Source organism: Nothoprocta perdicaria, unplaced genomic scaffold (genome assembly GCF_003342845.1).
Source record: "Nothoprocta perdicaria isolate Ctin4 unplaced genomic scaffold, notPer1 scaffold_14, whole genome shotgun sequence".
Classification (NCBI taxonomy): Eukaryota; Metazoa; Chordata; class Aves; order Tinamiformes; family Tinamidae; genus Nothoprocta; species Nothoprocta perdicaria.
Window position 1 is genome coordinate 7,741,987 of NW_020454538.1, and position 26,367 is coordinate 7,768,353.

General features: G+C 37.8%; 1 protein-coding gene across 3 annotated transcripts in view; it reads right to left on the reverse strand.

Annotated features, from left to right (window-relative positions):
* SLC2A9 (solute carrier family 2 member 9) overlaps positions 1-26,367 on the reverse strand; it is a 106,527-nt gene that overhangs the window by 49,431 nt on the left and 30,729 nt on the right. For all 3 annotated transcript variants that reach the window (XM_026034190.1, XM_026034191.1, XM_026034192.1), the window contains exons 6-9: positions 24,242-24,366; positions 22,831-22,976; positions 10,650-10,782; positions 3,364-3,551 (exon numbers count right to left, since the gene is read on the reverse strand). In XM_026034190.1, the coding sequence (XP_025889975.1) occupies positions 3,364-3,551; positions 10,650-10,782; positions 22,831-22,976; positions 24,242-24,366 (592 nt within the window). The remainder of the gene's footprint in view (positions 1-3,363; positions 3,552-10,649; positions 10,783-22,830; positions 22,977-24,241; positions 24,367-26,367) is intronic.

The window sequence follows — 26,367 nt, forward strand, 5'->3', positions numbered from 1 at the left end:
AACTGTGTGTTTCATTGGTGCCCTAGTCAAGAAGGTTCTGGAAAAAGAAGTCAAGTGTTAGAATTTGGAAACCATGTAATTTAGATATTTCCCTCTTGATAATCAGTATTGTATAGCACTTAGAGATTCTAGAAAATAGAGGCGATATTGTAGATGCACTAATCCTGAAAAAGGACAAAATTAAAGAGGCTAAACAGGCACCCAAGCAGACAATACCTGCTTGAATACATCTGCCAACACATAGCAACTAGGCCATAAAAAGTGATTTGCCGCGAAAGAGAATAAGTGACCATTGATATAAGAGTGATAAGAAGATTAAAAAGACTGGCATAGCAATGTCATTGGCAATGGCAACATGAGGTTCAGTGAGTTATTAACCTCTGTAACATCACAAAAATAAATTAAAGTAAAAATTAACATGTAGGTACACATTTTAAAAGCAATAAAGGTAAAGGTTTTTCAACCTGCGTATCCTTTGCCAGGGAAATACACTGCACTAGGACATTACTGAGAGAAGAGCTACTCACTAGGTTAATGATGACTACTCCATTTTCATTTAAGAAACCTTTCTAACATGGCCTTTGTAAGCTGATGTTCTGGGTTAACAATTTTTGAACTGGAAAAGCTATGGGACATGAGATAGAAGGTCCAAAACCCCAGAAACAACCATTGTTTTGTCCAGAGTGTTACAGGGACATCAGATTCTTTTTTCATCCATGATGAGTTTCTGCTTCTCCGCATAAGGAAGAAAAACCTTAAGTCATCATTTTATTCCTTTAAGCAGAGGCCATAGGCAATGGCTATATAAGCTTGGTACAACCACTACAGCCGTTTGAACTTTATGAGCCTGAAGACAACATTTTAGCAGTGTCCTTAGCATGTTTCTAGCTGCATCAAATTTAAGCTTTCTCACAATAAGCTTTTACTTTTACAAGCTTTTAACTTAAAACGGCATTTGCTATATGCCATCAGTCATGTTCCTAAACTTTTTCACACCTGGTACACCTCAGAAAATTGACTCCATTTTCCAGGCTTTTTACTTCTCATTTGGCCCATATACATTCTTTCCTAAAATTTTCAGCTTTCTTCCCTTCAATGTGGCAAGAAGGAAGGAGAAAAAAAGAAAAAAGATAGAAACCAAACCCTTCTGCCCTCATCCCTTTTCATGCAACCTGTGGCCAGGTGTTCCCTCCAGCAAGCCTGAGGAGTACACTGTGGTAGCACCACCATACTCTGCTGCTCTATGCCTTCTTCATGCTTGGGGTGATTTCCTGCCATTGGAAATATAGCTCCCTGGCTTAAATCAAGAAATCAAGGGATCCCACTTTGGAAAGCTGTGTTAACACAATGTGCAGTAGAGCACATTTGTTTGTATGAACAACATAAACTTTAGTAGTAAGAATTTAGCTCTGTGCCCTTCCTAGAACTGAAGGTAAAGAGAAATGAGGGTGGAAGGTAAATACATTTATTTTGGATAATAGGCATCACAAATAAAAAATCTTAATCTGATATATATTTATGTTAATTTAGGTCAGAATGTGTAGGACTTCATCATAATTGAATATATTAGTATATTTTGAAGCAAAATATTTTTTGTAATAAAGTAAAGCCTTAGAGGGAAATAAGTATTCTGAGATACCAGCAGGTTGATCACAGAAGACAGCCATTTGGTAGTTTTCACTGGGGGTCATTTGAGCCTCCTGCCTGAAAGAAGTCCAACTTTCCCATATGTCTAGCCCAGATGGCAGCTGTTGAAAATACCAGACTGACTAATAGGGCACCACAGACAAAGCAAGAGTTATGAGATACGAATTTGCTGCTGGTTGATGGACACTATCTCACACCCACCAGGTAAGCTCAGCTGCAGCCAGCAATCGAAGAATTAGGTTTGGCAATATCTGAAATATCTGTATTGGTACTGGTAGTTTCTAGGCTTCAGGCAACTTCAAGATCAATCAGGGAAGCTAAGAGCAAGAGTCCTCATCTCTTTAGTGGTCCAACTATTTCTCTTAATCTCTATTATCCTCTGTTTTTCATGCTTGAACTATTTAAACCCTCAATTCCAGAATATTCATTTTGTATGAAAATTCTTTCCATGTTTAGTCATAGTACATAAAAAGTAATAACAATAAAAATTGCATAAAGTAGCAATAATGATTATTAAGGTAAGGCTTGAAACAGTTGGCACTGATCCTGATGAAGAGAGCTTTTCTGGGGTATATTTCCAGAGAAGGAATCCTCCTCTCATGATTCTTTAAAACAGCATCTGCATTCGGACGCATCTGGACACATCCAACTGCTCCAACCTCTACGTGACCTTATGTCATGAGAAAATATTTACTCTGACATGGGCAGTCTCTGCCATTTGTTAAATATCCTGAAAGCTACAAATCTCTTCTTTTACTCCTGAAAATGTACCTGTGTTGTTGTTTTATATTTCTTTAGGGAATGTACTTATAATTTGAACAGCCTGTTTCTTACTATTAGTGTCATTTTATTGCACATATGCATTGATAAATTGTTAGAAAGACTGGATGAGAAGATAATTCCATTTCTTTTCTGGAAAAAGTATCCTCAGTGAGGAATAAAATAGCCTGTTATTAGCACTGAAATCCTACCATTAGGAGAAAATGTCACCTCTACAAGTGTTTTTATAGTTCAACCTACAGTGCGAAAATTCTTTTAGCTCTCTCCTAGTGTGTCAGTTAAAAACTTTTTCATACTTGAGTTCTCATCATGTAACCTCTCATCTGGTCTGGGAGCAATTATTCTGTGCTATGACTTCTAACACTATATTCACGAATACCTGAGATACCTCTGGACTAGCTAGCTTAGGACTGAGGAACATTTATGCTCATTAGTGCTGATTAGCACTGGGGGAATAAAACTGTTTCAAGTAGGTGGTAATGCACAAAGCCACTGTGAGAAGCTGCATTTGCCAAGCTCCTTTCAGCAGACACAATAACATCCTTTTATATATCCCAGATATTAACTGGTTTGATATATCCAAAAAAAAAAAAAAAAAAAAAAATCTAAATACTAGAAATTATTCCTGAGCATTGAACAGAAGGGTCACATTTTGTCCATCACTTCTGAGGTCTGTAATTTTTCATGGACTTCAAAATAACAGCTAAACAAATAAAAAAAAAAGAAAGTTCTCCATCCTCTCCTGAGATCCCTCAGTGGTCCTGACTGGCCACATCACAAACAAGCTGCAGGTGCCTCTCAGTTGAAGCCATCTCTGCCTCAGTTGTAACTCTCCTTTTCCTACCAATTTATTTAAGCAGAAGGCAAAAAAAAAGGCAAAATAACCGAATGGCTTATCTACCCCAGACTATCCCACTGCCTACAGAGGGAACTTACAGCATTTAGCCCACAGAGCTGGTAGCAGCCCATGGTGACGACCACAGTAACGACCTGCCAGCGCACGGCCTGGGTTCTCAGGAGCTGAAGCACCGACACCAACTTGGTGTTTCTTTGGACTCGACTCTCTGACAAAACTTCTTCTACTTCATGAGATACGTCCTCTTTCCCAAGAAAGGTCTGAAATGCTGCAAACAGAGGACACACACTTTAGGTCAGTCATCTATCACTTCATGCGTTAATAAGGGGTTTCTATAAAGAAATGGGACTGTGTGAAAACCAGAAAATATGCATGGTTATAACTTAGCCATATTATTGATGAAGATAAAGAAGAAAATTACAGTCTAGGTGTGATCTGCCTTATCCCTGTATTCAGTCTCAGAAAGTGCAATAAGAATACAAATTCTTTAGCACCCAATCAGTCCTTCTCCTTATATTATTTCACATGCAATATAGTCTAAGGTATAGTGTATGGTTAAAATACTGTACGTAAAAACTGAAAAACTAAAAAAAAAAAAAAAAAAGTTTTAATACCAAAGCAGTTTCTGAACGTCATTTGATTACTTGCTACTTTTGCAGTCGAATTGATGTATCAGAATTTGTTGCTGAAGAAAAATTGGACAGAGAAGTAATAGAGTGTGTGTGTGTGTGTGTGTGTGTGTGTGAGAGAGAGCGAGAGTGTGTGTGTATATATTTTTTTTATTGTATGTATTGTATGTATTGTATGTATAAAGTATGCAAGTCTGATGAACCAATAGAAAACAGTCATTTGAAAGGCATCGTTGTTACTCCTAAAAGTATTTCCTGTTCTCACAAACATATAATCTCGGATTCACTTTCATATATTTAAATATTACGAAGAATTATATAGAGCAATTCAAGCCTTCCTATTTGTCAATACTGGAGGCACAGTAGTTTCTTCATCTGGCAAAGATCAGCAAACAAACAAAACACTCCACAAAAAAATGCATGATGTTTGGGGTTATGTCACTGCACGCCAATGATTTACTGACCTAGCTTTCCACTGTGAATAATAAAGCTCACGCACCATCCCAAAGGTATCGTAATGGAGATGGTCTATTCCCATCTATTTCCAATCTCTACAAAGTTGCTTTATAAATGTGGTTAAGCTGAAGATATTTTCATCACAAGCTTGTGAACATTCCCTGGGAGTTGTTTTTTTTTAAGAGATATTTAAAGCATTCATCTTCTTGGAGTGATTGCAGAGAAACAATTACATTAACCGTGCCCCTGCAACCAGGCTTTCTAACCCAGCAGGATGCTGACTCCAAAAATGATCCCTTACACAGCAGGTCACTTAAAAATAAAAAGAGTAATTTTATTTTTAAAAGTGATCAAGCTGATTTAGTTTTCCAAAAACCCAAGTCCACTTTTAATCTATCTACAACTTTCCCTAGGACTGCCTATAAATACTTCATGTGAATATTTTAGAATACAATATACTCTCTCCTGGATCATAGAAAAGACTTTGATGATAATAAAGGCAGAGACACTGACTAGTCATGATGAAAATGCCTAGACTTGATTTAAGTTTTGAAGTTACTAGATTTTAACTTTACCCAATATCTAAAAAGGCCAAGTGGTGGCATTTCAATGTCCCGAGAGGCAAGTCACATAAATCAAAAGGGGGGATTCTTGGGAGCAGCTCCCTCCTTTCCTCTTGTGGATGTGCAACCCGGCACCGTCTGCCTGGCTTCCAGCTCAGCACTGAGTGAACCTGCCAAGACTTTCAGACACAATTAACACCTCTACTGCATTTTAATCGTCCTTACATGATCCTCTCTAAAAAGAGGAATGATTTTAGGGAAGAACACTCATCACCTCTGGGTACAACAGTCAGTTTATAATATTAATTTCTTCTAAAATGCAGCTTATCTCATGCTAGAGGATAGGTCGGAATTTTTAAATCCCTTTGGAAAATATATGAGATCTACCTTTTCCCCTAGGCCTTATAATGAGAGATGGATTAAAAAAACCCTGCATTGCGATCCAGAATTTAACCTGTCAAGTTTTGTCCTTGTGCTACAGTCCACTTATCGTTAAATGACATGCTAAATGCTTGCTAAAATGAGTATGATGTATTTAAAGGCCAAGTAATGTAAAACAAGAATAATACATGTATAGAGTGTGCTACAGTCTTATTATTATAAGGTTCCCACACTTATAGTACAATCATCAGTATTATTAGACCATTAACAATTAAAAAATCTTGTAAAAATAAGAACATTCATATATTAAAGTATTTTCCTTTTAAAAGCTCTCATAGATATTTAAGCATCTGTTTATTGGTGTAAATTAGGTCAGTGCACAATTTTCTTTATTTCCCCTGCCCTTAGAATCCTCAGTAGTCCTGTAGGGCATGCAAGTCAAAAATATAGGTGCAGTCAAGTAAAAAGAAAGCAATCTGTCTTTTCTGCACAAGGGAGCTTGCTACATTTCTAGAGGGACCAGGAAGTAAAAAAACAACACAAAAAAACCCAAAACCACACACCACACAGAAAAATACCAATGCAAAAATTTACCAAGTACAAGGCAAAAAAATAAGCCTCTCCTTTATCTTTCTTGTTTGAGGATCTCAAGGGTAAAGGGTTAATACAAAAAATTTGACATATACTTGAATTATCAACAGGGCAAGAAATGCTGTGATAATGTTATGCTCTTCCTGCATGGTTTTGAGTAGGCAACACCAATTCTGTTGGAAACATTTTCCCCACTATTCAATACAGCTTTCCCAATGCAGTAAGAATTGCAACTTTATCCATAATTAATGTGGAAATAAATTCCGCATTAGCAGAATGGAAAGGGAATGGAAAAACCTAAAAGGTCTTTTTAATTTGTGATGTTCAATTCTATTCATTTTAGATTTTAACATCTGCATTATTGGCACTCAGCATCACAGCAGTCCTTGCTATCCCTTTTGCAATGACTCATTTTCCTCTGTGATCAGTAGTCTCTCTCTACAAGAAGGTCTTATTTTCATGTCTTTGTCCTGATGACACATAAAACCATCCAGAGTCTCCGTCTGGCAACTTTTAGATCTTTTCCCAGGTTTCCCTTTGATTCACTTGAAGCAGAAGGTCCTAAATACTCTGCTTTCAAAGGCTGGGATGCTGTCTTTATAAAGAGCAGAAGAAGTGGACAGTTTCAGTCAAGGGGAAAGTAGAGAGGGAAGCTTTCCATTTAGACCATAGCTTTTACTCATCTTGGCTAAACTGGGGTGAAACATTTCAAAGCAGTTCAGAGCTCTGGATGAAATCAATCGGTCCTGTCTTTAAAACCAGCCAAGCCTTTAAATTACCTTCAGTTGGCCACAAAACTCAACCACGCATGGAATTACTAATTCTTGTTTTACTGCAGTGCTTCCAGGGTTATGTAAAGAAAGCTCTTTATTTTTTATTTTATTAAAGACTGAATTAACATGTAAGTTTGGAGAAGATATTTAAGGAAATTGTCACTGTGTGGTTTACAGAATAGGGTCAGCCCCAGGTAAGATGAAGCAGATGCAGAGAATAGTCACAAGCAATAGTTTGGATAATGTTTATACCATTTAATAAATAAATAAATAAATAAATAAATACTAAATAATAATAAATAATGAAAAATAAATAATAAAAATAATAAAAATAATAAAAAGTAATAAAAATAATAAAAAATAAAAAATAAAAAAAATAAAAAGTAAAAAGTAAAAAGTAAAAAGTAAAAAGTAAAAAGTAAAAAGTAAAAAGTAAAAAGTAAAAANTAAAAAGTAAAAAGTAAAAAGTAAAAAGTAAAAAGTAAAAAGTAAAAAGTAAAAAGTAAAAAGTAAAAAATAAAAAATAAGGTATGAGTAGCATTGCTGTCTGCTTCCCATGGATCTGCTGACTTTCAATTCACTAACACCAATGTATATTGGTACTGGCTCAGTGTCTTTACTGATAAGCTTCATTTAAGCTCTCCCTAAACAATATTTGGCCGTTCCCAAAGACAGACCTCTGGGCCAGATGAGCCACTGGTGTGAGGCTGTGCAGCCTCCTTCCTCATTAATGCTGGTTTCTAGACATACAGGGTGCCTCACTCCTTGCTTCACCAACTGCAAAAAGCTGTCCAGCTTCACTGCTTTTGAATCAGATACATGATAAGTTGTCTGTAAGAGATTTATCTCTGCTTAAAAATATTTGGAAAAAATACTATTTTCAAATACTGCCCATTTTATTACAGTACTGAGTAGCCAGAAGAATAATTTGGCTGCATCTTGCCAGGAGAGATTTACATAGTCATTAAAATATAGCAAAACATTAAATACTAATTTTTTTATGGTAAAGTTTAAAAATAAACCTTAAATTTCTTAGTCTCATTGAGTAAGTACAACTGCAGTTAGACAAAAAAACTCGTTGGTCTTTTCCTATATTGCAGTCCCTTCGTCCTTATAAAACACACAGATCTATTAGTGATCATCCAGTCTGGGATCATATATTTACCTATTCTTATCTCGGATGTCACAGACCATCACAATACAAAAGAAGTCTGCTCAGTCTACTCAAAAATAGGTATACTTGTAAAATAAAATATCCATGTCACCCTAAAATAATACTTTAAGTTAACCATAACTTAATCCTAAATATTGATAAACTAAATTAGATTAAGTATCAAGTGAATCAAGCATCCTTTTGAAAAATGAAGAGTTTTAGGAAAAGCTTATAAAGAAGGCAGATATCATCACTGTCACTGCAGCTTCTGGCAGGCAATAACCACCTGGGCTGAAGCCTCTGCCATAAGCTGGCAAGTTTAGCAGCCACGATTGCTCTTCCATTGCACTATTGCTTATCACAGTCAGATACACAAAAAGCACAAAGGAAAAGCGATATACACTCTTGCTATCTGCAATAGCAACTCCATTTACAGCAGTTGTTCCTGCTGTAAATCTGGTTTAATCTCTCTTCAGTTCACACAGGACCAATGCAAAAACTCCTCTATCATATCAAATGGTAGCATTTGAAATCCATCTTTCTATAAATTAAAAACCTACACTTCACGTTTAACTGATGAAATGCTTCTTTCATGACACCAAGTATTTTAATGAATGACTGAACACACTAGTTGATGAGATTTTGCACATTAACAGCAGATGCTATTGGAACAGTCTAAGTTGCTTAACCCTTAAAACCCTTTACTACTTAAAGCCATCGTGCTCTAAAGCACCACTGCCAAAGATGAGAATGAGGGCACCTGTACCTAGGTTGTTATAGTCTAGTTAACTGATAGAGACAAAGAAAGGGATGAAAGCAAGAGACAAGCTTTGTGAAAACTCAAAGACCTACATTATCCTATTGGATTTTCATTACTCTAAAATAATTAGGCAGATTACCTTTGTCCTCCTCCATTTTAAAAGCTTTGAGATATGAGTATAGTTCAGAGTAATTTATAAAGACTAATGCAGTCATCCGCCTTAAATCCAGCAGACCTTTTACAGATAACAGCTTTAAACTTTTCCAGCAAGATATAATCCACAGTGAAATATATGACATTTGCATGAATAGCCTTGATCTCTTTGGGGGAAAGAAAAAGCATTTAATCACAAGACTTACACATTTTTGACATGAATATGCAGATCTAACCTAGAGAGACAAATAATTCAAGTCCATTACTGTTGTCATCATTAAAATGGGGAATTGTCACTGCTGGTTTATGAGCAGTAGCTTTTCTAATAATCCACAAATTCCCCTGGTCTCCCTAATACTCTTGCATTTCCTGACCCATCTCCTCACTTAATGCAGACAGATTTTTTTTAACTGTTAATCTGCAGTTGGCCACTCTCCTCTTGCTTCCTTTCACTATGTCATGACATTGAATCCCAACCACCTGAGACCTGGCTCTTGTATAAGCCTGGATTTTACCATTTGCCCTGAAGTGACAGTAGAAGGTTCTGAACCCCCATGACTGGGTTAATGGTACAGTTCTCCTCTATTTTCTGTCCAACGGGACACCTATTCCATCAACCACCTCAATACTTTCTTCAATTCTTTTCTATGCTGAGTGGATACTTAAAGATATTCTCATTTGAAATGTGCTTTTGTAGTCCCTTTGCTCATATCTATGTGTAGCAGTAAGAAAATTACTCATGTTCCTATATCCTTCAGAATAAGACATATAGATAATGTTAATGCAGAATATATCAGAATGCATGAATTTTCAAGGCAGGTCATGTTTATCACTTGTTTCAAGAAAGATATCAGTAAATTAGTTGCTACAGCTCTTTTTTTTCAGCTACTTAATCACTGGCAAGAAGAGAGAAGCACTTTTGCTGTCCTGATTCCTGCTAAACAAAAATCCATCTTTCAAATCATTCTCAAAATGAGCATGCCAAAAACACTCCCGGCTGCTATTGGACCATCATCAGATAAAGCAAATGGCATTAAAGGCAGGTAGAGTTATCTAAATGCCATTTTTACACTATATTTTAAACTTTGGCTACTCTACTATGTGATTCTCTTTCTTTTTTTTTTTTTTTTAATACTTCTTTTTCTTTTAGAAGTTTGAGCTACTTGGGAGGCCCAGTTTCACTGTGCTAATGGTGAGGTTTCCTGCTAGCATGGCAGTGTTTTCAATGGATCCCTATGACAAGTCAGGGATGATGCAGGCTCACAGCCAGGCACAGCTCAGAAAATGCGACAACCACAGTTTTATCATGTAAAGCCCAGCCCGTCTAAACTTGGCACCAAAAGGCATTTCTCCCAGCTGTGGTGCTCCAGCTGTTAATGGCTCAGCAGACTATTCCCATCTTCTTGCCGGGACAGGCAAGTCCCTTCCTTTGAGGCCTCTGAAAAGGGTATTTTCTACCTCACCAAATCTCTGCTGTCTCTGTTAGGCTGAAGAACTTTTCCTTAGGCCTTCATGTTTTTCCTGGCTTCTCATTTATTTGCTTTTAAATATTGAAACTGAATCAATTAAAATATTTGTGGCCAATACATTTACAAAGCTTTTCAATCAATACCACACTCAGACAGCATGGCAGACTTTTCATTTGTATGCCATTTCTATTTCAGAGTGTTGACCAATACAAAATGACAGTTTTTCATATTATTGTAATAGAAACAAAATAGAGTAAATTGGATTAACTTAATGATAAATGAAAAATTGTAGTATTACATTTCAGATGCTGATCCACACTTTGCAAATAATTTTGCAAGCAAAATATTCTGCTTTCACTGTGATGTCAGAATAACTTTCCAGCCTGTATTCCTACAGAACAAATCCTTGGCTACGAGAAACCAAGTAACACAGCATACCTTTCTCTGCCCTTCGTGTGTCGTGCTTTTCAAGTAGGAGGTAACGGGGGCTTTCAGGGAGGAAAGGTAAAATCACAGCCTGAATCAGTGATGGAACAATAATCATTCCAAATAAGTAAGGCCATCGAGATTCCTACAAAACAGATGCAAACGTGGTATTTAGTAACACTCTCCGTATGGAAAATGAAAAGAAGAATAGATGTGATGGGAAATATTAGCTTTTCATCATTCAATACATCACAGCCATGAGAACAACAACATTTTGCATCTCAGCTTAGTGAACAGATTGAAAGTTTCTCCCTCATACTCCTTCACTCAGAGGCTGAGGAAGGGACAGTTTAGTCCATTAGTTGGCTGAGCATTATGAAAGAAAGAGTCAGGGGAACTGAAATCAGCAATGGATTGCACGCTTTCCCTTTCCTTCAGTACCTGTACATGGAAATCATCCACGGAACAGTCAATGCATTGCACGTATGTACATTCCACAAGACATCTCCAAATTTTTGTCCTGTAACTATAGTCCTTGTACTAATTTAATAGGGATGGGAATGTTCTAGCTGCCTATAGGCACAAGCAGTCACAAAACCTAAGGACCAAGCAAAGCTCAAAAGTTAGTGCCAGTCCACACAGCAGCCATTACCTACAGCAAGCCCATGTAACAACAATTTTAAGGGATATCTGGCCTCACCCTCTGGTTCTAAAACCAATTTCTATCTTCTTCAGAACTTGGACTGAAAACAGGGATCATCCCACCTGTATACTTCTCTTCTGGCACGACTCAGCACACAGATGACTGTAGGTTAGGGCTGCCCCTGCTCTTTCCATCTAGTCCTCCATAAGGGAAGAAGGAGTTTAGGGTTGCATGGTAAATGTGGACACATATCAAATGAAAGGAAAATGTAAGCCAGCAAATGCAGAGAAAAAAATGTCTTAAGAGCATAACTTATTAAAACCAGGTTATAGTTACCAGAATCGTGTCTCACAGTATAATCACTGTGAAACAAATACAACAAATTACCTGAGAGCACAGGGTCTAAAGTGCAGAAAGGGCTTTATTGCCTAGCAAGCACACCAGGTTACCGAGAAACAGGACAGGCCCTGCTCACACTGCAACCCCCTCCAAACCCAGGGAGATGTCGGGCCTCAGAGAGGTCCTTTGGTTTTACGGCAGTGTAACCATGAACCATGTCATCTCCTCACTGGATTAGCCTACCTTACCACACGTTCACACCACAAAGTGGCTCCCAAGTTCACCACATTGAAAGACACTTTCCTAATTGCCCTGCAAGGGATGCCCCAGAAAAGGCCCTGAAACTTGACAGTAAGTTACAGTATCCCAAGCAACACAAAACACACGATTTTGATAAGTCGACAGAAAAAGCTTGGTATAAACTGACAAATCCCTCACTTCAGTTTACTGAAGAGCAGAAGAGGCTGCGCTCCTCCAGACAGATGATGGGATTCCGAGTGACCACTACCAGATGCCAGACAGAACCTGCTTTTCTCTATTTCTTCTGAAATCGACTGAAGCTAAATTGTTAACAGCCACAAATATATTAATTATTTAAAACTAACAACAGATGGCAACCTGAGGAAAATATTTCAGGAAAAGACTTTCTAGGAAAGACTGTAAAGAGAGTTCAAATGACGCTCCGGATTTACTCTGAAGGCAAAATACAGGTAGCTGAAAGGGAAAGGAGCCAGTCGTACTACTTGCTTGAGGTAAAGAGATCTCGATCTCTCTGGGTCCTTAAGATCCTTCCTGCTCTGATTCCTTAACAGCAGGAAGAACTTTCTTAGTAATTCTGTCCTTTGGTTCATCATTCATCTATTTAATTTAAGACGATGCTTAATTGAAAAGCGTGCTGAGCCTTCAGTGGCTCTGCCTCTCAGGCACAGCGTCTAGCACATTTTCAGAAGCTTGGTTAGATCAAAAGCAGATTGCTCAGCATCCGGTCTGATTAAAATCTGAAAGACACAGGAGGTTTAGCTCCAGTTCCTCCAGCAGGATACATCTCTCTCTTTAGAGCTCAAGTTTCCTAAACAGAGCTGGGTAAGCTTTATCCCAACATAATTTTCCATAGTAAATCATGATTAGAACCCCCCCAGGACTGCTGTTTGTCAATGGCTTTTATTTTACATCCTCCCACTTTAGCAATGGAATAATTAGAACACACTGCAAAATTACATAAACTAAGCCCAGAATTGGAAGTGGGACATAAGGTAACTTAACAAATCCCAGGCAGAATACAAGGGCTATGTCCTAATCAAAACTTCCAGCTGTCCTTTAAGTGAAAAAAAAAAAAAAAAAGTTTTTTGAGTATTGTTAAAGCAGATGTTACTATTTTTACTAATTTACTGCAATAATTAAAAAGCTGTAAAAGAAACTACCCGGGGGGAAAAAGCCAACACGTTGTGCTGACAGTTGAACTACTGGACTAAAAGGAGTTCAACAATCTGTTTAAGCACAGGTCACATTTAATATTTTCACCAATTAGGAAGATTGTATTGATAAAATTTGGAGACAATTTCCATGTGGAAAGGCTAAAATTATCTCAAGGGAAAATTAAATCTTGGACAGGGTCATATGACAGCAGTAGAAGTGCTGCACTGCCTTGTACAAGGGCATTCATATTTGCAAAAAGCTAGTGAAGCCAATTAAATATCCCAGTACTAGACATAGAATAGGATTTTAAAAGAGTGAATAAGGAAAGAAAATAACTGCCACAATCTCTATAAGGAGTATTGCATTTGTAAAAAATAATATTTTTACAAAAGAAATCTTTTTAAAAACAGAACCTGGATATTCATCCCTTTCTAGCAGGGCCCTTCAAGCCCCAGAGCGTTTCTGAGCTCCAAGATGCAAGGGCTGCCTCTCCCCAGGCACAAGCAGGTGGAGAGAGCACCTGCAACCCAAGTGCTGCACCACCAGCTCCAGCACTGCTGCATAGCCCAGAGCAGCAGCAAATGTCACCTGATGGGGCTATCAAGGGCTCACTTAGCTTTACTGCTCAAAACTTCCAGAAAACTACATTAAAATAATATATAGTTTCAGCAAAAGTCTAGATACCGCTCCATCCTTCTTCTCATTCAACACACAGGATGAACCATAATTTCTGAGTGAATCGATATTCAATGTCTATTCATTGGTCACTATTCCACACTCCTTTAAATATTAATTCTGGAATTAATTCTTTGGGGATTTATGGCAGTGCTTATTACAGCACTGAACAGTATGGGCATCAAAGAGTTTTCTGCACAATACTGTTCAGTGCTGTAATAAGCACTGCCATAAAATCCCCAAAGAATTAATTCCATGTAGAGTGATACATATTCCCCATTTTTTTTATATGGGGAACATGAAGAGATGAAAGCCCCTTTCATCCAGGACAAGATAATTATGACCTGAAACATGAGGGAACCAGTGATCTGGCAGTTATTTCCTTTATGCCTTCCTATAGGAGGCAGAAAAACTTTATAGTTATAGTTTTGGAAATTCAGTCACACACAAAAATTTGTGTAGTGTAATTTCTAGATGCCCTGGAGCATTGTTTGCCTCCCTCTGCATCCTCAGAAAGAAACAGGTCTCTGGGGTTTTCTTTACCACATTTCCCATTCCCATGAGAACAGGCAAGATCCCCTAGAACATGAAAATGAAACTACACGCTTATGTTCAAACAACTGAATTTCATCATTCATTTATGAATGGCACAGAAACATCATATCACAAATACTGGCAGCCACATAAATGCTAACATGCAACCCATTTTGAGCATTTCTTTACATGGCACATTTGAAACTACAGAAACATGCTTCTAATATGAATATCGGGTTATTATGAAAACCAACAATATTTTTTATAATATTTAGAGGGCGCTAGCAGCAAAGTTTTTGAATGTGCCTATCCATGGCTAGGCAGTAAAAGAGGATCCATTTCTTTGAGGCAGTGTGACCACATGCCAGTATTCCCTAAAGAGAAGTAGGTGAATAGGGGGGTTGGCACCCATTTTTAAAACACTTCCACTCAAAAAATCCCCAGCCAAACAACAACAAAAACACAGCCCTGCTCAAACTAGGTAGATCTCTTACTATGCCTCATAAAACTCTGCCAATAGTACAGGATAATCTTACCAGCTTGCAGCCAAGAATTGAAAAAACACTGGGGCAGAACTAATTTCTTAACATTGGAATTGTCTTTTTTACCCTCAAGTAAGGGCAAGGCAGCGTGGCAACAAGCATGTGTAGCTGAGAAATGAGTACCTGCTCCAGATTTAAGTGGTTGGACATGCTATTCACAGAGTTTTCAGCAGAACTTCCTTGCATGTCCCAGGCACCACGTACAATGTGGCTGTGTGTCCTCCCACAGCTGTGGAGATGACTTCTCTCACCTCCTAACACTTGCATCACAGCTGGATACAATTTTCTCATTACGTGAGCATTGCTATTACGCACTTTTGTCAAAATACATTTTAATAACAGAGTTATAAATTGATTTCCCATTTAAAGCAGGAGCAACTCAGAGAGCATGTAGGTGTCATCTTCATTCTGCAACCATGTGTGTATAATGTGTGTATATATAAAGATTTATATACTTTATATACTTTTATTTATATAAATATTTATATACTATAGATGCTGTTCTAATGACAAGATTACTTGAGCCTCAACATACTCGAAGGAATTTGAATTCTATAGAAAGCTAGCAACTTTAAGGCTGTACAACCTTAATCCAAAATCCAAAGAAATCAATGGCAAATTTGTATTATTCATGAAACTACCTTTGGATCAGAATTTAAAGCAGCCTTGGGAGTAGTTCATGTCCAAACCCCATCACCTCCTGTTCATTAAATTGCCTGGTAGATCAGGGTGTCATGGTGCACATATAGAGAGAGCAAGAATTAAATCACAGAACAGAATGGTTAAGGTTGGAAGGGATCTGTAGAGATCATCTAGTCCAACCTTCCTGCTCAAGCAGGGACACCCAGAGCACGGGGCACAGGGTGGCACCCAGGTGGATTTGGAAGATCTCCAGAGAAGGAGACTCCACAGCCTCCCTGGGCAGCCTGTGCCAGGGCTCTGTCACCCTCACAGTGAAGAAGTACCTTCTTATATGGAGATGGAAAGCATCTGGCCCCAGGCACTTTCCCAGAACATTTTTTGGACCAACTTTTTGGACATCAGCTATTAGCTTTTTGCTTATCATATAAATGGTATAATATCAATTTCCATTGCTTATTCGTTTTTGAGAAAAGCTCTGGAAAGTGGGAAACTCTAAAATGGGATTCTTGAATAAAATCAATCAGCACAGATAGTTGAATTTCTTTAGAAACAGATAGTTAGGTATGTTAAAGCTTAGAGCTGTGAAAAATTTCTGACAAATGTTAATTCAATAGAGCACATTGAGTTGTGTTAAACAAAATATATTAAAGAGATAAAATAAAAATTAATGCACATTTGGTATTTAAAAACACCTGGAAGAGTTAATTGTTTCGATTTGACTGTTAAAAAAAAAAAACAGCAAAATTTTGGTTTTGGATTCAAAATAGTCTCTTTTTTTTTGACATTTGTGTTAAAAAAGAAAACTCTTAGAAGTGAAATGCCAATCAAGAATCTAACGATTTTTCATTTTGCTAGTGACTTTGATGACTCTGCAAGTAAAGAAAAAAAGTCTAGAAAATACACCCTGCTACTCAATGCTATTACTGTATCAATCAATTTAATGCAGTATTAATATGCAATTTGTAAAGGATAAATATGCATATTAGGACCTGAATTTCCAATAATATGCCAATTCACAAAGGACAAAGGAAATTAAATTTGAAATATTAATCATGAAGTATCTTCAGAAATGTTGAGGTATTTATCTTCCAGGGGTATAAAGCAGTATTTTTAAAAAGGGAAGTTACAGGTGAAATCAATTCAAATTTACTGCTTAATATATAGGTTGTATCATTTTAGATTTATTACTTAATAACAGCTTTGTAAATATTTTCAGCTACCTAGGCAAATCGTCATCCAAAAGGTTCTCATAGACCAATGAAGCAGAGTCCACCTAACACGTGAGTAAATGACATTTGCAGACACAGACACTGCCTTTTGTCAGACCAGTTACTATAACTGAAATATGCCATTTCTTTAACATCCAACAAAACCAGCAAAAACTTAAGTCTTAAATGTAAGCAGAGAACAACAGGTTGTGGGTTATTTAACATGTGCTAACTATGTTACAGTTGACCAAGAAAAAGAAGTATTCTGACAAACTAAGCAACTGATCTTAACTGACCAAGAAAAAGAAGTATTCTGACAAACTAAGCAACTGTTCTTAACTCCTATGTTATTTAAAAGTCTTTTCTTCCCTGTTTGGTCTGTTGAAGATCTAATGAATGACCAAATGCAACAGAGCACCTCTGCTTATGAGTCTTATCCTCTCAAGGGTTAAGTGATTAGTGCTTCAGCTGCAAGAAAGTGGTCCTCATGGGTAATAGACTTTTAGTTTAGTCATCTTTAGTGTCAGAGCATCTAACATTCACAAGTTTGAAAACAATTTTTAATTCCTCATTCTCTTGCTACTACAACCGTACTTCGGTTCCTGCATTCAGATAAATCTTCCACTTCAGGTTATTCCCCTTCCCCAAATGCAAAACTGCAATATTTGAATATTCAGCACGCAGAGCCAATCAGCCACATGTCATGCCTAAAACTTCATGAAGTCGCACAGTGTAACTGTAAGGGAATGAGGCTTATTTGCAAGTACAAAGATACCCGTGCATGAGATCTTTACAGTTACCAGATGAATAAATATCTTTGTGTCTGCTGGGAGGAATCAATAAAACGTTGATTTATAATCTTAAGTGTGTATATATATATATATATATATATACACACACACATACATATATACAGATAGATATATATAAAGACCCACTATAGGCAGGCTTAGCCTTCTAATGGGCACTATGGATATTGAGGCAAATTTTGTAAGACATACACACCATTTCTGTGTGGCAAATTCTCCTGTGAACCACAGGGCCCTGGCAACATAGCAGGATCCTCATTGGCATCAGCAAGGTCCTGCCTCGCTAGCCCAGTGCCTGTAAACTGGTTCCCCTGTGTCTGCACCAGCGACTGTGCTAGTGACCTCCAAGCCCCTGATCAGCAACTCACAGCTGGTAGTTACGTGCAAGTACTTGGATATATGACAAGACAATTGCTTCAGCAAGCAGGGATTCTGCACGGCGCAGAGATGTCTGACATTTCTGAACTCTAAATAGAAAAGAAATCCCAGTAAACGTCAAGAGAGGTTGCTTCCCCTCTTGCAGATCCTTTTCTCTGCTAACCTGAAGGACCGTATCGATATGCCTGGTGCCAGTTTACAGAGACTACAGTCACCTTTCTACATTATATACACACAGATGCAGAAAAATCTGTCCTAGATCAGAAATATCAGACAGGTAAATACATACTGAAATCAGTGACTATTTGAATAAGCATTTTTTTCTTGTTTGTTTAGTTGTTTAGAAATATCTTTCTTCATATTTCCCCCTGTCCCCCTCTCTCTCAGCTATTCTTAGACGATACTATGTCCTTATGGATTTGAACAGTCATTTATGTACCCATACGTCTCCTGTATCCTAAGCACAAATTTTAAAATACTTTTCTGGGAAGACTTAGCCTTTTAGTCAGTTCTGCATTTTATTGAAAGAATATAAAGAGTTTTGCCCTATGCTTCTAAAAAAAACCGCCATGTACCAGCTCTGCAGCCTAGAGGAATGCAGTGGCCAGAGTAACCTCAAATGTCCTTTGGAAGTTTGTCACTACAGCAGAGTGTTTGCAGGAGAACTGGAAAATGCATTCTTACCCATTAATGATAAAAGTTTGGGGACCTAAACTGATGAGCTAGTTTAGTATTTGCATGTTCTATACTGGATTTTGCTGCTTATATCTCATTAAGAGCTAGCAATTAATATGGTACAACAGAGTCACTAACGCTCCAGTACTGCATGTTTCTAAGTACCTAAACAGTCCCACTGCAATAAGCAGGGCTACCCATATACTTTAAATTAAACACGTTCTCAAGTATTTGAGCTTAGGTTTAATTACCTTAGTAATACTCTTTTTAAAAGTTCAATACAGTAGACTGAGATAGCTAGTCTATCATAGACAATTCTGTTGGGCACTCAGTATTTCTAAAATAGAACTACCAGAACATCAGTGTTAATGCATTTCTATTCCATGCAATCATGGGAATTTCAAAGAGAGTAACATTCTGAGGAATTAAAGCAGCTCTGGAAGATAACAAACTACTGTGTGACTTTGTTGTCCTACTCTAAGTTAGAAATAAAATGCTTCTGTTTTTTGTTTTTGTAATACTCTGTATTCTTAATATTCTGTAAATGCATGTAAATCATGCATCTAGAAAGCATACAGATGTTTGCTGCAGTTGCAGGACACCTCTATAAGTTCTCCTCTATCTCATACTTCTACAAGGACTCTCAGGTCTCTATTCTGAAATAAATTCTCAACCATATCTTGAAAGAAAAATAATTGAAAGGAGTCAAGACTCAAGAGAAAGATAAACGTATAGAACAGAAGAGCTCACAGCAAAATATAAGGAAGGGTGATGGATTCACTCTGTGTTATAACACTAACACGCAAGATTTATTCCAACAATTAAAACACGCCATTTTTGTTACTGGTGTCCCCTTGCAGACTGTGGGTTCCTGGAGCAATTTTGTATTGCTTGCTCTTCTCTTCTTCTGTATTATCCCATCAATTTCCTGGCAGTTTTTTCAGGATTAAACTTTATTCTAGAAGCTTAGGGAGGATCAGAGGAGGGGGGAAAAAAAAAAAAAAGAATAAAAGACACACACCTCACACCTCAAAAATGAAGCTTTGACAAGCAAAATCAAAGCTTAGTTTTCAGAACAGCCTACAATGACACAGGCTTCAACCCTAGCTATTCCATCACTGTCTATTTTTGTGCATGCGAAGGTGTATGTCTAAAGGACTTGTAAAGTAATTGAAGCAACATGAAAGATTCCTGTGCAAACTTTCTTAAACACACAACTATCTATCATTTCAAATACATCATTTTCAAGGCTTAAAAAGAAAATAGAATTGGATGGAGGTCTATACATGTTCTTGGAATTTAATTAAGAAAAACAAAAACATTTATCCTCCATATATTCACAGTGAAACCTCTGCCTTGCTCTCTCATATTTGCAGGCAGAGGAAAGAAAAAGAACAGTATATAATAAAAAAAAACAGGAGCAATCATAAAAATATACTCATAAAATAAATCCTTTTTGATTAAAGGAAAGAATAGTGTCAACTCTCATTAAAGAGGCTGAAATAATGGAAAGAGACAGCATAGTAGTCTAACATGTAAAATATGTTTACACACTCTGGAAGACCTTCGAGGTAGGACCCAGGCTTACCTGCAGGACTAACTGCACGAGTTAGAGAAATGAGGTTATGAAGATATCTGAAGATCTGATATCTGTGATACAGAAGATAAGGCCAGGGAATAACCCCAAGAGAACCATTGTAAACTTGAACTTTCAAACTCAAAGCTAGCAATGCACCAGCAAAGCTCTATCGGGAGTAATCTGTCAGAAAAATAGACTGGAGAATTTCAGTGTAGAATCACAGAATCTGAGAAGGAAAAACATTGTCCTTCAGGAGTTTAAGAACTATAAGGTCTTTTTTGCCTTATCTTCAATATCTACTTTCTCCTTCAGCTGCCTATGTAAACAGCTGAGCACACTATACAATCCTTGTTGCCTTCAGGATTCTGATCACCGATCACCCTTTACCATAGGGCAATTTCCCAAGCTTCTAGAGAGAGAGGCAGAGGACACTTTGCCATAGGTTATAACAGAATCTATAACAACAACAAAAACTAAACAATAAAAAGCAGATCTCTGTCCCTCTACTCCTCTACTCTTCAAAAACATAATTTCTTAGATATTATGATTATAACTTTAGCAAATATCTAAGAAGTTATTAAGTAAGACATGCCTGAGGGAGTCCCAAAGATTGTTATGAAACCTTGACAGAAGACAAATAATTGTAATCAGTATTACTTCCAGACAGCTCTGAAAGAAACAATCAACCAGCCTCAAAACAACCAAAAAAGGCCTGTCAGATTTGAAGCTACAATAAAGAAGCTGTCATTTTCAGACAATCTTATTAGAGTTAAATTGTATTTTATAGATACATATTTTATTACAGTTCCAATTAAAATCTTTGACAAGACATAATGAATACTTAGTTTTCTCCAAAATATAGTGTCTGTAGACTTGTGACACTGCCTTCAAATGCAACAAAATTTTCTCCAACATAAGAAAAAAAGAAAGAAAAAAATAATCTGGCAACAATTTGACAGGCAACTTTACATCACTAGTGAATGAAAGACCCAACCTATGAATTAAGGAGAAGCTGGCATGTAGCAAATAGCCTACAAGTACCTTGAATCTACTTCTGAATTGGATCAAAATGACAGAAATGTGTGCAAGAGGTTTGTTAGGTTGAAGTAAAAGGAAGGATGAAGGCAAATTTGCAAGAGCTGGAGAACTCAAAAAGGAGGCACCATCATGTTGAACACTTCCCTGCATCAGCAGACATGAAGCCATCACACCGAAATACAAACTCTCTGCAGCAGTTCCCCCTGGCAGGGGATGCTGTTCCCCATGCAAATGCCCACTCAGTGCTAAATGCTATGATATATTAAACAATAAGGAAAATACATGCAGGAACCCAACTGAAAAAATCAAGATGGCTCCCTTAAATTTGACGGAAAAATGCTGGCACTTTACAACAGTCAAAACTTTGCCACTTCTGCACACTTACATTGCTCTCATATCTTGATCAAAATAATTTCACAGAAAAATTACACTGTATTTTCTGTGAATCAGTTATCTTTCATAGTCTATTATTAATTACCTGCCTATTGAAGAAGCATCACAATCTCCGTAAGGGAGAGTGACAAAATGGAGAGGGACGAAGGGGAGAATGCAAATAAAAAGAGCAAATTGAAAACATAGTGAACTGGAACCAAGGAATAAGCATCTCCCATACATCCCTGGAGGTGCATGCCTGCTTATAAATCAGTCACTCAATCACAGTGCACTATGTAAGCGTTGCTATGTATTCCAAGCAGCTGGATCAGCCTCCTGACATCCAATACCCTTGTTTGGAACAGATTAGCTTCTCAAGCAAGACATGGCTCAAATACACATTGAAAGACAGTGAAAGCTGTTTTAATTGAGAGTGGGGGCCTGGAGGGCAGAAAGTCTGTCCGTAATAAAAGGGTCAGCTGAATCAAACCTTTGAAGAGCTAAATCTGGGGTATGACAACAAGGGTAAAGGGACAGAATAGGAGCACTGGTCAGAACTGGAATAGCTCAGACAAAAGCGGCCGGGCAGCTGGAGTCTCTCCTCTCCAAGGCTGCTGGATGTGGACAAGCATGGGAAGACAAGTTCCTCTCGCTCCTGGGCTCTTTACCACTTGGGTCAGCTGTGGGAAGGAGGTTTGGATTTTCCTGGAGGAGGGTGGTTATGCTTGTTTCAAAGATTCACCTCCAGATGAAAAGTATTTCCAAGTACCAGCCTGAATAAACCAGAGCAGTGTAATGATGACATCCAGTGGTCACCAAGTTAATCTCAGCCTATGACAACAACATAACCTCATTCATCATAGCAGATTTTCCTTTTTCCATATTAGCCTGTTCTTTTACTCACTGGTCTATAAGAGTGACAAGATTACAAGCAGCAATGTAATCATTGGGCAAGATTCTTTGTAGTCGGGTTCTTGTAAAAAAAATCTACGCTTTCTGAAGGACTCTCTCACTTTAAAGAATTATAAATGAATTATGCAAAAACTGGAAGTGCTTTTGTGGTACCCAAAGAAACTGGAAAGCAGTGCAAACCACAAAAGTACATCAAGGAATGGAACAGGCTGGGAAAACACCCATACACATACAGAAGCCACTCAAGCTGGTAAAACTGTTTATCACATCTATCCTTCAGTCACACACATACACATTTTTAGGAGCCTAGACAAAGCCCTTTACAAAGTGCTTCTAAACAAAACACAATGGTTCATTTTTGTAAAGAACTCAGGCAAAATATACACTTGTATATTCTTTCACAGCAGGAAAAAAATGCCTTAAATACTTACTGTTCCAAATATTTCCGGCAGTCCCAACACTTGCCCAGTGAAAACACCAATACAGATGAAAATTGCCGTGACCTGACCCAATGAACCACGGATTTCCTTGGGAGATATTTCACTCAGATACATGGGAAGGGCACTCAGAGAGATGCCTGTGAAGGAAGGAAAAAAGAAAATGAATTGAGCCTCATTGCCTTTTCATTATGTCTGTTGAGAGGAGCTGAGTAGTAATCTGCTCACAAGTGACATAAAAGCCTGCAAACAATAGAACAAAGTCTATCCACACATAACAAGAATTATTTTCTCTGCATGCCTAACTACTCTTGCACCATTTAATGACAATCAACCTGATGATCTGTACTGCAGAGCTACAGAGGTGTGTGTAGACTGCTATTTGCAAAGAAGTGGCAAAGGTTACTCAGAACCACCAGGATACTGGATCTTACATTTTAAATTTGTTCATGTCAAAGTAAGCAAAAAACAAGTCACTATAGGTACTAGTAAGAGGGAAAAAAAAATTAGCAATGTGTCAAACATACACAGTATCAAGGGAAATATTATTGCTGTGTGGAGTATTAGCAGATGTTCTTCTCAATACAGGTTAACATCCGCAATGAACTTCTAACAGCAGGCATAAAACAAGGGGGAGAACGCTGCTCCAAAACAGAAGGCAAAGAGAAAAAACAGCCTGATCCTGCTCAGCACACTGACAGGATTTAGAGATCCAAACACTGAGCAGCTCGGGGGTAATCTGAGACGAAGTTTGCAGCCAGCACCAGAACTGCCCAGAGGCTGCACTTTGCTCGGGAAAGACAATCCCGGCTGAGCTCAGCGAGGCAGAAGTTGAGGAATGTCCCATCCTTTACCTTCACAGAATTACCCTGAGAGGCTAAAATCATCTTAATTCATCTGGAAGCCTGTACCACATTAGCAAAATGCAAAAGTTAGTGGAATTACTAAGAGTTTTAGAGTACCCTGCTGGATGCAAGATTATTTGGGAGCAATAACAATTCCATAGTTAACTTTTAACCTTGGAAAGAAAATGCTGTTAGAAGGTAATGTCAGACTTTTATATCTTCAAGTTAATCCTACTGGTATTAGCTTAAGGATCCAACAGCTCCTAAATGCAGCAGCTTTAACCAGTAGACCACATACTTCTAACCAAAGGATTCCCACTGAATGAAGTCCCAGAGGTTCACATGTTCTAGGAACAGTGAAGAGGAATGGAATGGGAAGGAACAAGCAGGAAGGACCATTGTGACTGCAAGTCAGATGCTCTGATCCTTTCTCTGCTGCTTTGTCCCTCCAAAAATCAGTGTGGTTGGTCCCTGGCATGCTTCAGTAGCGGGAAGGGAATGGCAGGAAGATTGTGCAGAGCACAAATGTTACATGTAGATACGTCATGAGAAGAGCTTACCTGCATCAACACCCATTATTATGCGGCCCAGAATAAGCATTTCAAAAGACCCAGCCAACATAGAGAGGGACATCAACAGTGCGGCCACAACTGCAAAGACGTTATTGAGCAGCAAGGTACGTTTCCTGAAAGGAGAACATATCTTACATTGGTACTGAAGTCATGACAGTTAAACCCCAGTCATATTCAAGGAACTCTAGACTATCAAATATTCATAAATAAAATCAAGCACCATATAACAAACACTGCTTCCTACCTGTTGAATGGTGTTCCAAAATCAACACTACATCCAAATATCCACTATATCAATATTGTTCCAAACTTATATCAAAAGTGAACATATTTCACCTCTTTTATAGAAATAATATCATAGTCAAAAGATCTGTGCTTCAAAGACATGACAATTCATCATTCTGTATAGTCTGAAAAAGCAAGAGTCATATTCAAGACTTTATGTATGTATATCAATACATACACTTGGGTAAATGTGCATATGCAGGAAATAATATATTATAGGTAGCAATAAGTTGAAATGATTACAGACATGTTAATGCTACATATACAGCTCCTGACATCTGGAGATCTTTCAAACACTGACATATTTAAGCTATTGTAATTTGTCCTTAAACCCATAATATTATATTAAATTATATATTTAATATTAAATATGTACAAAATATATATTTCAAAAAAATTCTTTAGCTTAAATTACTTCATTGAAATTTTAAAAATCCACTACAGAAATGATCAAAATGAAAAATATCTCTTTAATAAAAAACTCTGTTTCACATTCACCCTATACCATACACTTAATTTCTTACATTTTTCATCTTAAAGAGGTCATTTTTGCTCAAGTTTGAGGACTCTTTATTTCAACATGGCTCATAAGTCTGGTAACTCTGCAGAAAGATACTTCATAAAAGCAATCGTACGCTGGATTTCACAGGCCTTTCACTGTGATATACAAAGTCAGATTTTTCTGAAAGAGAGAAACCTAAGCTGCAAAGTTCTGTCACAGTGACTCTCTACGAAGAGATTAAATAGCAAATCTGCCCAGGGTTCAAAGACTTACTGACCGCCAAACTCCGTACATTCAGTTAGTCCCAGCCAGGTCATCTTATACGCAAGATCACTACAAAAATAAAGCCCCCTGCTTCCCTGGTCACATAGACTCTGAACTGTGTTACTCTAGAGAAAATATCCTAGGAAGAAACAATCCCTCAAGCCCCCAAACACTGTTTAACTTTGCTGTAAGTTATATAAATACATTGCACTTCACAAAGCATGGAAGCAGACACTTTCCCTTGGGAAGCTCCACATAAACTGATAACTGTGTTTGCTGCTCACACCCTACTTCAGGACAAGCCTTAAAGCTAACCCATGTGCTGGACAGCTTAATCATTTCCTTCACATCCCAAACCCCAAAGTGACGGAACAGAGTCCAGATGGCATATGAGACATATTAAAGAATAAACACTGTGCCTAGCTCTCACATAGCACATTTCATTTTCCAGCCCTGCTGCAGGTTATAGAGTGCATCAGCATCTTTATGGGGAGCTTTGGTAAACAAAAGATGAGGGAGCAAAGAGGACCTGACCTTGAGAGAACAGTGTCAGAGGCAGGAATGGAAGCTCAGGCTGCCTCCCTCATTCTGCACCCTCCTGGCTCCCAGGCATGAGTCACTCATTAGCTGTGAAGCCTCAGGATACCCCAAGTGGGACCAAAGAGAAAGACGTTATTGCTTTCTTTTTATTATGTGTGTATTTTAATCAAATCCTTCGTGGACAGCCACTTCGGATGCAGCTTTTGCACTAAAAACACTGGATTAGCATCCGTTTAAATGTGAAACTTGTTCCTTCTACTCAAATAACTCAGCATTGTCTCCAGCCTAAAGAAATAAAGCTTTGGGGATGAAGCGTATGCATTCATTCCAGTGGGAAGTTGCTTCCAAAAAACTTCTGATTGTTTGAACACAGAAGACTTGTCACAAGCAGTTACATCCTAAGCTGAAGAGTAAGTTTTGCAACCTAGTACTAAAATCAGGCTCTCTTGTGGCTGGGTATATGTTTAGCTGCAGGCATCATTCTGTGAATGCAGTTTCCAATTCTGTACTCAATGTAAGGCAG